This window comes from Brachionichthys hirsutus, unplaced genomic scaffold (assembly GCF_040956055.1).
Source record: "Brachionichthys hirsutus isolate HB-005 unplaced genomic scaffold, CSIRO-AGI_Bhir_v1 contig_997, whole genome shotgun sequence".
NCBI lineage: Eukaryota > Metazoa > Chordata > Actinopteri > Lophiiformes > Brachionichthyidae > Brachionichthys > Brachionichthys hirsutus.
Window position 1 is genome coordinate 34,309 of NW_027180558.1, and position 14,103 is coordinate 48,411.

At 41.5% G+C, this 14,103-nt stretch overlaps 1 protein-coding gene across 1 annotated transcript in view; it reads left to right on the plus strand.

Annotated features, from left to right (window-relative positions):
- Positions 1–2,630: 2,630 nt before the first annotated feature.
- LOC137915948 (synergin gamma-like) overlaps positions 2,631–14,103 on the plus strand; it is a 28,215-nt gene continuing 16,742 nt past the window's right edge. The window contains exons 1-13 of the mRNA XM_068759071.1: positions 2,631–2,665; positions 4,794–4,834; positions 5,905–6,044; positions 6,301–6,428; positions 7,180–7,285; positions 7,377–7,488; positions 8,328–8,732; positions 10,069–10,335; positions 11,469–11,546; positions 11,643–11,839; positions 12,287–12,532; positions 12,622–12,761; positions 13,930–14,042. Coding sequence (XP_068615172.1) covers positions 2,631–2,665; positions 4,794–4,834; positions 5,905–6,044; positions 6,301–6,428; positions 7,180–7,285; positions 7,377–7,488; positions 8,328–8,732; positions 10,069–10,335; positions 11,469–11,546; positions 11,643–11,839; positions 12,287–12,532; positions 12,622–12,761; positions 13,930–14,042 — 2,008 coding nt within the window. The remainder of the gene's footprint in view (positions 2,666–4,793; positions 4,835–5,904; positions 6,045–6,300; positions 6,429–7,179; positions 7,286–7,376; positions 7,489–8,327; positions 8,733–10,068; positions 10,336–11,468; positions 11,547–11,642; positions 11,840–12,286; positions 12,533–12,621; positions 12,762–13,929; positions 14,043–14,103) is intronic.

Here is a 14,103-nt window from a genome sequence, read left to right on the forward strand (position 1 = left end):
AGGAATCCTGACAGATTGATGTTGTCATGCAGATGCTGGATTCTGGATGGTTAATGATTTATGAGGACCGGCGGGATGCCCAGAATGGGACCTGGGTTAATATTCACCTTTTCTCGCCGGACCTCCTCTCTTGGGGGGCTGCCCACAGCCAGTCTGGACCGAGGGGACTGTGACAAACCGACTCAGCTGTCCTCCAGCTAAACCCGAGACACACAGCAGGGAGGGGAGCTCATGCTCTGCTCTGGGAGGCCTGTGAATGGGCCCAGAGAAGAGGAGGTGATGGAGGACTGACGAGGCCTCATCGCCTTTTAATGAGTTTTCAATAGGAGCAATAAAGAGCAGCAGAAATGATCTGAAGTGCAGAAATGAGCTGAAATGTGACATTAAATGCTGTCTGCTGAAGAGAGAAAGATTTACCTGTCCGAACATAAAATGATCAATAACACTACTTATTTAGAAAACAGTAGATTGAAACGCAAGTGTACCCCCATTTAAAAAAAGAAAAACCTTGATAATATCCGCAATCTGGATCCAATCTGGTCAAAATTCAGTGGTAAGATAGAGGACCCCACCCTACATGATTATTCCAAATTCCATAAAAATCGGTCAATAATCAACCGAGATATTGAGGAACACATTTTGAAGCTCCATTTGCTGCAATGTTAATGAAAATTTCAAAATGATCCAGAATCCAGGATCTCTTCAAAAATTTAATAATATTTTTCTGGTAACATTCCCAAGATTTCCTGAAAATGTCATCAAGATCAGTCTGTAACAATTTGAGTTATCTTGTCAGACAGACAGACAGACTGATAAATGACGGCAAAAACATAACCTCCTCGGTGGAGGTAATAATCCAAATAAAAAACATTTCCCCCACCTTCATAGAATCTGTACAAACAATGGTTTACTCTTTAAGATCTTAATTATTTGTTACAATAATGATTGTGTGACGGTGGCGCAGGTGGTTGAGCGGATATAATAGAGAGGTTGGCAGTTTGATTCCAGGCTCCGGCACCGGTGTCCGCTGGTGTTGTGTCCTTGGGCAAGACACTTCACCCACATTGGCTGTGTGAATGTGGTGAGCGAGTGAATGTCAGGAGGGCTGCCTTGCTTCTGTCAGTCTGCCCCAGGGAAGCTGTGGTTACAACAGTAGTAGCTTCAACACCACCAAGTATGGAGGGAATGAATAATGTAAATTGTCTTATTATTATAAAAATTTAAACAGCAGTTTTCCCCCTATAGTTGCTCTGGTCAGTCTGAATCCTATAAGTTGTTGTGTCGCCCCTCTGTCATGTATCTTTGCTGCTGAATAGAGCTGACCATAGAAAAGGTTGAGGTCAGAGCAGGTGATGGATCAGAGCAGGGTTTGTCATCCACTGCCTTACACTACACTCATTAAGCTGTAAATCTTTCACAACACTCTCTAAGACAATGCCAGAGAGACTTTCCTTGCCGCTCCACTTTGTCAGTGGTGTAACAAAGCATTGGCCAACTGAATCCCTGTCAGTAACGCATAAAAGCCTCATCACTTTAAACAGCCTGTAAAAAGTAGTTTACAAGACATCAATAGGGAGATACAGGTGGCATCAATACAGAACGTATCACCTTTTAATGAGATAGAAGACCTTTATCTGCACTCTAATTTTATTCCACCTCACAATCTACACCCATTCATCCTCATTCAGGACAACCTCTCTACAAAATGTGCGAGGACATGTTCTGTGAAAGCAGGCTCAATTATTTTATTTATAATATATACAGGTACATACATTTCGGCATAGTATTACTTTTGATATGTAAAATATACCATTAAGACAAGGACTATTCGTGTGGGTATCTTTCATGTAACAACTGATGTACGTTTACTCAAATGACTTTTAGGTCTTTTTTTATTTTATTTTGTGATGATTTTTTTTAATGTACGGTCACGGTGCTGTGAACTCTGTCACGATGCAAAGGCAGCGCCTTCATGAAACCAAACTGTAAACAAGCTCAACACTGACATCTGTTGGTAAACATTGGTCAATGTTTGTATATTTGTATTGTACCAAAGCTAAACTTTGTTATACCATATATACTTTGTTGTTTGAGTGTTATAAGAGTCAATATATTATTAATTTAGCTGAAAATGTTGGTTAAAATTGTCCTTTGCAAAGTTCTGTATTCCAATTAAAATGCAATGTATTTTGCATTTAATATGTAGGCCAATGCTACTTTTTTTTATTATTATTGCTGCAGAAGTTTAAATTGGCGCTAATAATAATAATTTATTTACCGTGTGTTGTAAAATATATCTGCTCGAAGTGTTGCCTTAGTGGGAAACATTTGTTGGTCCTTTTTTGATTTTCAGTGTAGTGACTGCATTTTCCACGTAAATCAGTGTTTGAATGTTTTTTTTCAAAGTAACATTGTTTTTAAAATATAGCATGACAGAAGTAGAAAAATGGATTTAACGGAAATTGATTATTCAAGCAAGTGAGTGAGATTATAAATGTCTTTAATTGTCAGGTTTTTCGGGCGGACAAGCCCGAAAGCTGACTTGTGCCTGAAAGACAATGCTTAGGGCTACAAACTACAGCTTTCCCTGTGCTGACGTCACCCGCTTATTATTGACTGCTTGTTTCAAGATGGCGCTGCGTCCTGGATCTGGGGGAGGCAGCAGGTATTTTACCCCTTTAAAGCCCAGCTTGTCGTTGAAGACTTTGTGAAACGCCCGCCTCTGTAGCCGGGTAGCGGCACGCTAATCACACAGACGAACCGCAGGACCAGCAGCAGCGGCGGGCTGAGCTGTCGAGGAAGGCGGCTGAAATGAGATGGCTGGTTGTCAGGTGTCACAGCTAGCGCTATGTTAGTGGGAAGCTAATACAAGCTAGCTGTCTCTGCTGTCTGTCAGTGCGCTGGGTGGAGACAAACATTTATAAAACATTTATATACACCAACTACTGATTTTTTTTCAATTACATTTTTATTCGTAATAATGCCTGAAGCTCGTGGAATCCATTGTTATAAATATAGTACAATATACGTGTGCAAATGAATGAACGCTCATCGCTGCTGTAGCATTGCTACTGGGCAGCTAAGCTGTGCCTTTTACGGGCCTGTTTGGACGCCTGATGTGTTTATATCTGGTTTTGCTTTTTGACTAATACATTTTCTGACACGGCGGTGTCTGGTAGCTTGTTGGTTTTACCACTGAGTATATAAGAAAGGGCGACAGATGGGAAGAAGTAAAGATTTCAGCCTCATAATCCCACTTATCTTCAGCAGTTAGCATGCCCTGCATTATCTTTAATTACAAAGTATTTGTTAGTAATTCAACCTTGTCACACGTGCAGAATCCATCTGTCTTGAGTAAATAGTGTCACATACAGGCGCCATGAGTATTCAAGAGGGGTTGTCAAAAGGATGAAGCAGCCAGACTCATGATTCATTCATAAACGGAACTCCATCAGCTTGAATAATGAATATGGTCTCAACTATCCTGGAGATAATGATCTGATGGGTGAAACCGAAGCCAATGAGGTGACATTAGAGAAAAAAAAGAAGTAAAGACCTGGTGGTGATCCATCGGCGGTCATTGGATGGGCTCCAGTGTGCTGAGACTGATGCCGGTTTAGTTCTATTTTGGTGTTGTCCACTTGATGTCAGCAAATAGTCATAGTAGAGTTGGAAACAGGAATCTGCCAATGCTTGTTTTCACTTCATCAAGACTTAAGAGTTTTAGCCTGTTGCAGATATAATGATATGATAATAAAGCTTGAATACAATTAAACCTGTCAGGATTGGAAACAGCATTGGTCTACAGAACGGCATCCAGAAATGTTTGTGGCCTGTCTGGATGGTTTTGATCATTAGAGGTCATCAGAGACTTTAGTTACATTTGGGCCTGAATAGAAATAACTTGGTCCCCCAATAGCTGACCTTGATACTCTTTGCTTAGTGCTTTGGTGTAAAGCTGGACTGACTTGTCAGGAGGTTCCTTCTGATTCTTAAAGGCCTGCTTCTCAGCACAGAGCCTGTTACAGTCAGTCCAAGTAGCTTGTGGAAATGAAACACTACAAAGTTTGTTATTTTTGGGATTAGTTGTCAGGGAACTGGTGTTGAATCTGGTTTGGTGAAAAGGCTGAAACTGTTTTTCTTTGCATGACAAAGGCTTATTTCTAGGCTTGTACTGTTCCCGTAGCGTTAGCTTAGCAGTGGGTATATAGCGTTACTCTCGTCTGGCTGCAGAAAAGGGCATATGGTCCGTCTGTGCATCCCATATTTTTATGTGTATTTCAGTTTATATAGAAATACAATAGAAAGCCTTTATTGTCATTGCATAGTGGATATACAATGATATTAGCAGATTATATGATTGTTATGTCAGTTTGTTCACCATTAGTTGGTCTAATTGTCTCATTCAAATAAAGTGAGGGCAACTGTGTCTTCTAACACAAATATTTGACATTTGTTTGGGCAGATTTAGGGATTTTATGTTTATTCCTCTAACATAAACGTGATCTGGGAATATAGCCAACAGTTTTTTCAACCTTTACTCACACATGACATGTAGTTGTGCCTTTTGACATTTTGAATTTCCTACTACTAATTACTGTAGTTTCCATGGGAATATTCATGTGTATCTTGATGTATACATAGATTTGAACTGTTCAACTCTACAGTGCGCATGAGGAAATTTCTGTTTCTCATGGAAAGAGTTCCTCAAACATGCTGTGAAGTACTATTGTGTGTTTCTTTACTCAACCTTTTGATGTTATAACCCGTATTGTTTCTTTTTCTCCCCTCAGCTTCATGTATCCTGTCGGAGGGGCTTTGGGTCCTCCTCAAGGTCAGTCTGTCTGAAGTGAACATCACCATCTCCTCTTCCCAAGTGTTTGTTTCTAATAGCTTATCTGATTTGTTTGGATTCCTAAACTGATTTATAATTCTTTTTGCTGCATTTTCATTTTACGATTTAAAGACACAATCTTATGAAAATGCTGCAGATTGTTGCAGAGATGTAACGACACCAAAAACTTCCAATGCAATAATGTCAACAATCAAAAATCCATCAAGATAACGACGACAAAGAGAACTTGAATATCATTGGTACGTTCAATAGATGTGATGGGGCTCATTGCTATTATAGATATTCATATATCTTAGTGTTTTTGGGGTCTTTGACCTTCAGAATCCCTCTTCATTTGGTGTCGTATGGAGAGTTATCCAGATGTAGCTCACAGACGGGCCATCCGTGAAAGCTCTGTGGGCTGCCTCCGACCTCACAGACTTGTTCGTGGCAAGACCATGAAGGATGACTGAGACGCTGCCAGTCATAGGATTCCAGGGCAGCAGAGACTTTTAACCTGAAATTAAGACGCTCAACTCGTTCTTTAAACATTTATAAAGTTCAGCTGCAACTAAGTAAAGTCGTTCCTGCCTTCTTGCACCTCCCAGAGGACTTGTCCGATCACTGAAGTGTGTTTCAGAAGGCCAGACACTCTGGGGATCCTGCTCTTCTCGATGGAAGGAGTTATTTTACCTGTCATGTCGTATCTTGCTTGTTACCCTGAGCAGTGAGATTGCTTTTTACTGACTGATGTTTTCAGAGCTCACTCTCAGCACAGCTCATACAGTATGTGTGAAAACAAATGCACTTTTCCATTGCATTCCCTCGCTCCTCTTGTTTTGCTCCAAGCTGTCACAGTAATCACCAGAAAAACAGATTTATTGTTGCTTAGCCTGCCTTTTTCAAGTAGTCATGGAAAATGATTTGCAATAGTGAATCATGTCCAGACTCTTGAGGCTTTAAAAACAAACTTTAAAATGGGGTTTCTTTCATGTTTCAAAGACAAATGAAGTGAACTGTTCTTTGTCGTTCCTGCGGTACATTGCAACTGGTTATGTTTGTGTCTGCAGGCATGGTGCCGATGCAGATGCAGCAGCAGCAGCAGCAGCAGCAGGCCTTCCCTATGGTTCCTGTTATGCAGCCTGGCATACAAGGAATGATGGGAATGAACTTCGGTGGGCAAATGCCCCCAGGAACACTTCCTATGCAGGTAAGCTTGAGAATCTTTGGAGTATGACCTTTTTATTTTATTATTACTATTTTTTTTAAACAAAGTTGCACATCTAGTGCTTCTCTAATGGAGGCTGCTGCTTTCAGTTTTATTATTTTGTTTTTTGCAATATTCCTACCGTAGGCTCTGATTTATGCATGCATAATAATGACTCCTTTTGTACGGTAGCCGCGGGTCCACACTCTACGCTTCCTAATCAGTCTAGTCACACATGTTTTCCTCATGTGTCCGACAGGGTGGGATGACGATTGGGATGCAGACCCCTGGGATGCAGTTCCTGGGTCAGCCACAGTTTATGAGCATGAGACCTGCTGGACCCCAGTACACCGCTGACATGCAGAAACAAATGGCTGAAGAGCACCAGTAAGACTAACACGGTTCTGTTTTACGTTTGTTTGTGTCGAGTCTGTAAAAGCACGATGGTTCATGTCTGTACTTGTGTAATTGAACGAATGAGTAACCACAGCGAAGTCTGGACGACGAAAATGTCAATAGTGAGTCGTGACACATCTGAGTGTTGCCTGCCTGTCACCGTGATGCATCACCGGTGCACTGGGCGTGCACGAAGCATGGCGGTGCTTTCACACATGAATAATTGATAAAGTTCTTTATAAAACTTTATCAAACAGACTAAAATGGTCCGAATATACTTGATGCTGTTCTATGAGAACAATTTATATTCCTTAACCTTGTGTAATAGCCAAAGTAATGTCCTTAGAGGTTGCAGCCGCTTAACTGAAATGATGCCATTTATTCTTATGAATAATAATAATAATTATTCTTATGAAACAAAAAGCACCTCTTCCAAAACAGAAAAGAACTGTAATGCAATTTTGATATTAAGTGTGACAAATACAGAATTCTATATTATAATGTAAAATATTTTGCCTTTTGTGTAATGATGAAATTCTTACACTTGATTGTTCTGTATTTTACTGTCACCCTCTGAAACACTTTTGCTCAGCGCTTGTATTTATTTATATTTAATAAGTAATAATCAACTGACCTTTTATGATAGAGATCATAATGTATGCCATTGTCTTGCTTTGCTCTTTAGTTGTTTGAGATTTCAATTCATTTGGCATTTCATATAATGTTTGCTCACTTCTTTTAGGAAACGTCTTGAGCACCAGCAGAAGATGCTGGAGGAGGACCGGAAAAGAAGACAGTTTGAAGAACAAAAACAGAAGCTGAGGCTGCTCAGCAGTGTCAAGCCGAAGGTGAGATTCGTCACAATCTGTTTACTGTTTTTCAAAGCTGCTGCCAATCTCGGCAGAAAGTGATCTATTTCTAATATTTATCTGCCTTCAGACAGGGGAAAAGAGCCGCGATGATGCCTTGGAGGCAATCAAAGGTAACCTGGATGGCTTCAGCAGAGATGCAAAGATGCACCCCACACCATCATCGCAGACTAAGAAGCCAGGTACCTGCACATCATCACTTTAGATGTCATCACTGGGTCATTCTGTGGTGTCGCCACCTTTTCTCTGTAGCTCCGTTGAAATGCTTCCATCCGGGAATAATGGCTGGTTCAGATGCAGGTTAGCGTGACGACTGGGGCTTTGCTGTCTGAGTATCAGACATGCAGCAAAGAGCAACACATGTTCCTGATCGCATCTCTTTCATCCCATTATTTTCACATCTGCCTCTTGACAGTATTATCCTCCAGAGACCCGGCCCGTTAGCATGTCCTCTGTAGTGGACAGTTGTCCATTACAGAGGACATGCTAACGGGCCGGGTCTCAGGTGGATATCACTCTGTATTTGTAGGATGGTGTTTAACATGGCACTCGTTAGCACTTTGTACCAAGAGATTTCACTCATTGTACCGTTTCCTTCCTATTTTAGAAAATAGGCCTGGCTTGAAGTGTAATTACAGATCCGAAGGTCAAAATGAACCTTTTCAAGCGTTAATAAAGTCCGTGTTGTGAGCAGTGTCACTAAAGATTGATTTTAACATTTAAACCTGTCAAATTGTTGCACTTGAATTATTTAATGATGAATAATTCCAATAGTTCCTCAAGGAAAAAGGCAAACATGAGAGAAAAGTCAGAAAAAAAAGACAAATTAATGTGACTAACCTTTTTATCCGAGGACCTATTATGTGAATCTTGCAGATTTAGAGGACTATTTATTGTTGACATTTGGGCACATTTTACGTCTCTACTCTTTCTAGCTTCTTTTGCAGTGCAGCCCTTGGTTCATTCTCCATTGTAGTGTTTTATGTGTTGTGCCATCATCATTATTTCTCCACTTTTGCAGACTCATCGCCTTCACACCCTTCTGTCTCCACTCACTCCCCCCCTTCTGCTTTGTTGGAGGACAGTGATGAATTTAGTGACTTTCAGGGGCCTTTAGACACCCCTGCCTCCTTCCCTCTGTCCTCCACCTCCGGTCTCTCCTCTCAGGCCCACGCCCAGCCTTTGTACGCGGCCCCCAAAACAGGTTTCTCTGAGGACGATGATGAGTTTAGTGACTTTGTTCAGGGTCCTGTTAATACTTTCACCACCTCCAGCCTCCACCTGTCTGCACAGGCCCAAGTCCAACCTTCACTCGACCCCTCTTCTTCTTCCTCCTCCCTCCCTCAGTCCCTCTCAGCCTCTGTGTCCATCCCCACTGTCACCCATCACTCTGCTGTCAACACCAGCTCCCAATCTACATTTCAAGGTAACTCTTTTTTTTTTTTGCTTTAGCGCCTCCCGTCCAATCCTCATCGGTTATACAGTAATTCATCATTTTCACTGGGAATGAATCTTGAGATTTTTGGCGTGTTTTGAGTTTTCTGCTGGTTTTGGCTTGTGTTGTAGTGAAAGCATGCAGGCAGCACAGCAGATGGCCTAGCTTTGTTAGCCTAGCTTTGTTAGCCTAAACCTTTTGAGATACACAATATCCCAAACTACAGAAATAAGGACTCTGAAATAGTTAAAATCATAATTTCAGCTTGCTGATTTAAAAAAAAAAGATTTTTGTAACCATTTAGTGTTTGATACTGGAGCTTTTAATGTTTGGTGTTCTGATTGATGACTGACTATAATTTGTAATCTGCAGTCTAATCTCAGTGTGCAGTTGCTGCATGACAGCCCTCAGCCTCTAGAGTCTAGAATGATGGGACAAAGATCGCCTTCTGTCCAGTAAAATGCAACAGCTAGGCCGCTAACTCTCAGATATTTCTGACCTAGTTGTTTAGTATGTACAGTATAATAAGAAGATTAAATGGCAACAATGCTTAATTCTCGGGGAAATCAGAATATACTTTATATCTTAATCTGGGAAAGAAGGTTCTCTTGTTTAGATAATGTAGAATTCAAGTTGTTCCTTATGGCATCGGGCGTGTTTAATTAATAGAATATGATTCAATATGTGCAGCAAGGAATTTAAAGAACAGTGCAGAAAATATATGAATGGTGATTTTCCCTAAGCCTGTCACAGATTCCATCAGGAGCCCACGATTTTTCCTCACAACAGTTTCTCCATCTAGTTTACTTACTAAAGATACAGACTACAGATGCAAATGAGACCGTTGCAGTTAATCTGGTTTCCATCATGCAATAAGATCTCATGCCAGGATGCTTTTAAGCTAATGCGCTAGTTCTTTTTAATCTTCTAAATATATTTTTTACCTGCCTGTAAACACAGAAACATTTTCAGAGCTCCCACTAAAGAATCTTGTTGTTCTATTGTCTCTCACTCCTCAGTTTAACCTGAACACAGTCTTCTTTTCATACGCTTTTAATTTAAAAAGCAATTCCATTATATATATATATATAAAAAAAGAAACAAGAACACAAATGTATTTGTGCATCTCGCCTCCGATATTTTATCTCAGTGGGGTTCTTAACTAAATTAATGTTAAGTGTCTCACAGATATTCTGCAAATACTCTTAAATTGTAGCAATGTGTAATTAAAGCAAAGTTTAATTGTCAATTTAGCCTCAAAATTGCAAACTTAAACTGTTGTGTACTGAAAATGTGTTATCAAGAAACCTTTTCCTCATCCACCTAGGCCCATCCCTGGAAGAGAAGCTATTCTCCTCATGCGATCTTACAGCTGATAAGACGGCCCAGGTTAGCTTTAAGTCCAGGCCATGTTTGGCTACCATGGGTCCTAGAGTTAAAGCCACAAACCAGTTTCAATCCAGCACTAAATCCAGGAACTGGGCTGTAGCCTCGGAGGACTTGAGTTCTATCTTCGTCACAGAAACGCTACCTAAGGCCACCCGTGTCACCCCTTCAGCTGCTGACCGACCACCTCAAACCAGTAGAAGCAGTGGTGAGAGAAGTGCCTGTTTTTAGCCTCTTTAGCTTCTTCTCTTCCCTGCTTTGCTGTAATAGTAAAACAGAAAAAAATGCAGCCATTTTCTGTCTGTCCTGGGGAGAGTTTATTTTTTATTTTTTACAACTAATCTATTATAAAGCTTGATCGAATCTATCGCTTTGCTTCATCATGATTTATGACATATATTTTACTGAGATTCACACTGTTGAAGACTATATACCATGAAAGGAAAATGTCCTGTCTTTTTCCAACACTAAATCTGTGGTTCCGTCTTTCACTTGCTTTCCCCGGTGTCGTTGCATATTGTCATATGTCTCCGCTCTTATTTCTGCCTGCTTTATCCCTCCCCTTACCTGAGGTCAGATTTCATTTTAGGGATGTGCCTTCGTAACTCTGCTCTCTTATTTCTGACCGCTTTAAACCTCTGCCTTGAGGTGAAATCTCATTAGATGAGCCTTCTCATGTTGGCGTTCTCTGCTCACACTGTGGAAATGGGCTGCATCTGTTGCGGTCCATTGGGTAATACCTGCTGACTCAATAAGCTGCTGTCCGTGTAACACCCTCTCAGAGAATGACCTCTGGTGCATGCTGACTGCTTTGGTTTCCCAGGGAGGCAGGTGCCGCTGGGGGTCCGAGCATAATGCAAGGCTGATTGTGCATGCCATTCGGCTTCTCCTTGGCGCTGTAATTTGTTTGTCCGCGTGCGTTTCCTTGAGGGAAATCTAGAGGCTCTTCATGGAGGCCGAAGAGATAAGATTCATTTATATTCCCTAGACTGATGGGAGTATTATTTTCAAAGTGGCTGTCTGAATTAATAGAGGAAAAAATGAGCCATCACTTTTTTCTTTTTTTTAAATAATGTTTGTTAGTCTAAAATAAATGCTTATTTATGTCAGTATCAGCTGTTACAGCCTTGTCTTCTTATCTCTCCTCTCCTTGAAGCTGGAAATGCTTCAGAGACTGATTTATAGATCATCGTAACAGCACCATGCCTTCCAGACATCAGGCCTATTCTATTGAGTTTGATGCAAGCAGGGCTCAGCAGGCTTAGCAAATCATATGCCAGGACAAGACTTTAACTATTTGTGTGTGTGTGTGTGTGTGCGCGCGCGCACTTGTGACATCAGGTGTTGGCGTGTTCCCACAGCAAGAGCACATCCAACCCATGCTGCCAGCCTGGGTTTACGACGACAGCCTCGTCCCAGGTAAACATTTGCAGTATGATATTTCAGATTTTTAAATGCTATATTATGCATTGTGATTCATTAAAACAAATAAACGCTTTGTTTTTCTCCTTTTAGAAATGTTCAAGAAAGTACTTGAATTCACGATGACTCCTGCAGGAATAGACACAGCCAAGCTCTACCCAATACTCATGTCATCAGGTCTTCCCAGGGAAGCGCTCGGGCAAATCTGGGCTTCAGCCAACCGCACAACGCCTGGAATGCTGACCAAGGAGGAGCTCTATACTGTACTTGCACTAATTGGTGTGGCACAGGTAAACACAAATTATAGCCTTGGGACAAATTCACTTTTAGTCCCTGTAACTTCCACGGAGTCTCTTCATAAGCGCTACCCTCAAATTAAATGCAGCTAGAGATGGGGAGCAGGAGGCAGCATTGTGAATTAGCCCAGGGCGTGTGAAGCATTGTACGATGAATATATGTCTGGGTCCCCGTCAGCCAAGCTTACAAGCTACCACCTCTGGGATGATGAAAAGGTGCAGGCAGCTCCCGAATCACGGCGTGCCGCTGCTTCCATGTGAGGAATAATAAGGCACCTTTGGTGACGTAAACCTTCAGGAGCCTTAAAACTGGGCACAACAAGTGGCATTTGATGTTTGTCTTTTCATTGGATTGGTTGAACAGCAGAAATTTGAAAGTATTTGTACAGTAAAACTACATTCACAGTTGTTTATTTAAAAACTGTTTCCATTTTTTCCCAGAATGGCTTCCCAGCAATGAATGTGGAAATCCTCAGTCAGTTCCCCTCTCCACTTATGCCCAGCATACCGGCCCTAGCTATGGCTATTGCTCCTGCCATGCCCCAGCACCAGCAGCCTATGATGACCAAGCCCCAGGTTTCAATGTCTATGCCTACACCTGCACCACCAGTCATTGCCATGACGCCTGCTGCACCCCCTCATGCACACACAACCCCTAGCTTCATTGCCAGTTTCCCTCCAGCACAGGTAAAGGTGCCTTTAGTTCTGTGTTTTCCTTCTGTCCTAATCTCAGATCCACCATAATTCACTTGTTAATCCCTAACCTATTGACTCAGGCCACCAAAGTGGATGATGATGACTTCCAGGACTTCCAGGAGGCTCCCAAGGCTGGAGCATCAGACAAGGCCTTCACTGAGTTCCAGGGAGAGTTGGGTGGAAGTTTCTCCTCAAACCTTACGCCTCAGCACCAAAACAGGTACAACCACGCGTCAACACTGGGTCATTCTGAAATAGATTGTTCAATTGTACATTTCAAAATGCAGTTTTAAACCTACAGTGTGGAATTGTATAGATGAAACGCTCACACAACGCTGATTAACCCTATTAATGCCATATAAGACTCTCTGTATGTATAATAGTATAACAGAGTTGTTTTGGTTGGAAGTCTGCCACAGTTCGACCAGCAGCATATATCGATAATAATCAGAATGCTTGCTTTGTCTGTCATGGAGAGAAAGCTGAATGCCAATTATCTATTGATAGAGAAAGGAGAACTGAAGTATTGCGTATCTATCGCTCCATAGGCGTTTTGTAATTCCCTCCGGTTTCTCCCCTAAAAATATACCATCCTGTTCCGTTTCAGCAATCTCAAAAGAATTCCCCGCAGTCTGAGGGCACTGTCTGATTAAATGAGAGGCTGAAAAGCATATATTGGTTTGCCAGCTTGAACTGGCATGCAGAGAAAGGCTTTGAGGAAACTTAATATTTGCTGGAAAGTGAGTTTAGTGATTTCCTTTTGCGCTCGATTCCAGCTTGATATCAGAGAATGAAGTCGTTTTTTTTTTCTCCAAGTACAGCTTTGGTTTTTGATCCTTTTATAGGCAAATCAGAACAAAGAATGGAGGGTTTTCGTGTAATTTTATTAGTACTGATGCACTGTAAGTGCTTTTGTGCTTTCTGTTTGAGACGTATATGAAAATATTGATACAATTCTCATTACCGGTATAATTGTGCCGAGCTTTTTTAGCTGACCCTTGTCTTCACTTCAGACAAACGGATGTTTGAAATGTGAAGGAGATTGTTCTTGAAATCAGAATGACCAGATTTGGCAGCCTGTTGTGACGGTTCCACAAGAAATCAATGAGATCTAACAGATGTCCACAGAATATGTATGAAATTGTCTTTCTTAGCCATACCATGAACAACTCAGATATATTTAACAAGCTACCTTCAACTTGCATCAGCTTATAGCCATTACCTGTTCTGAACTTTGTGAAACGAAAAGGCTTTTAAGAAAAGGCCTCAGTTGGTCTCCAGACTCTTTGAGCCCTGCGCAGTTCAGCTCGGGTATCTTATGGGGATTAAGCTTTCCAAATACACTTCAAGCTTCCTGATTTCTGACTATAGCTATTGTGTCCCTGCAGCGCGCCTACCATCCTGACCCCAGTCACCGGTTCTGTCTCGTCCTCTGATAAGTATGCTGTGTTCAAGCAGCTGTCGGTGGATCAGCCTGCAGAGCCCTCAAAGCCAGGCTCAGGTAGCTTTCTGTCCTTCACACAGAGTCACGGTGTGTCAGAAGTATGGTGTGCTGCACATGA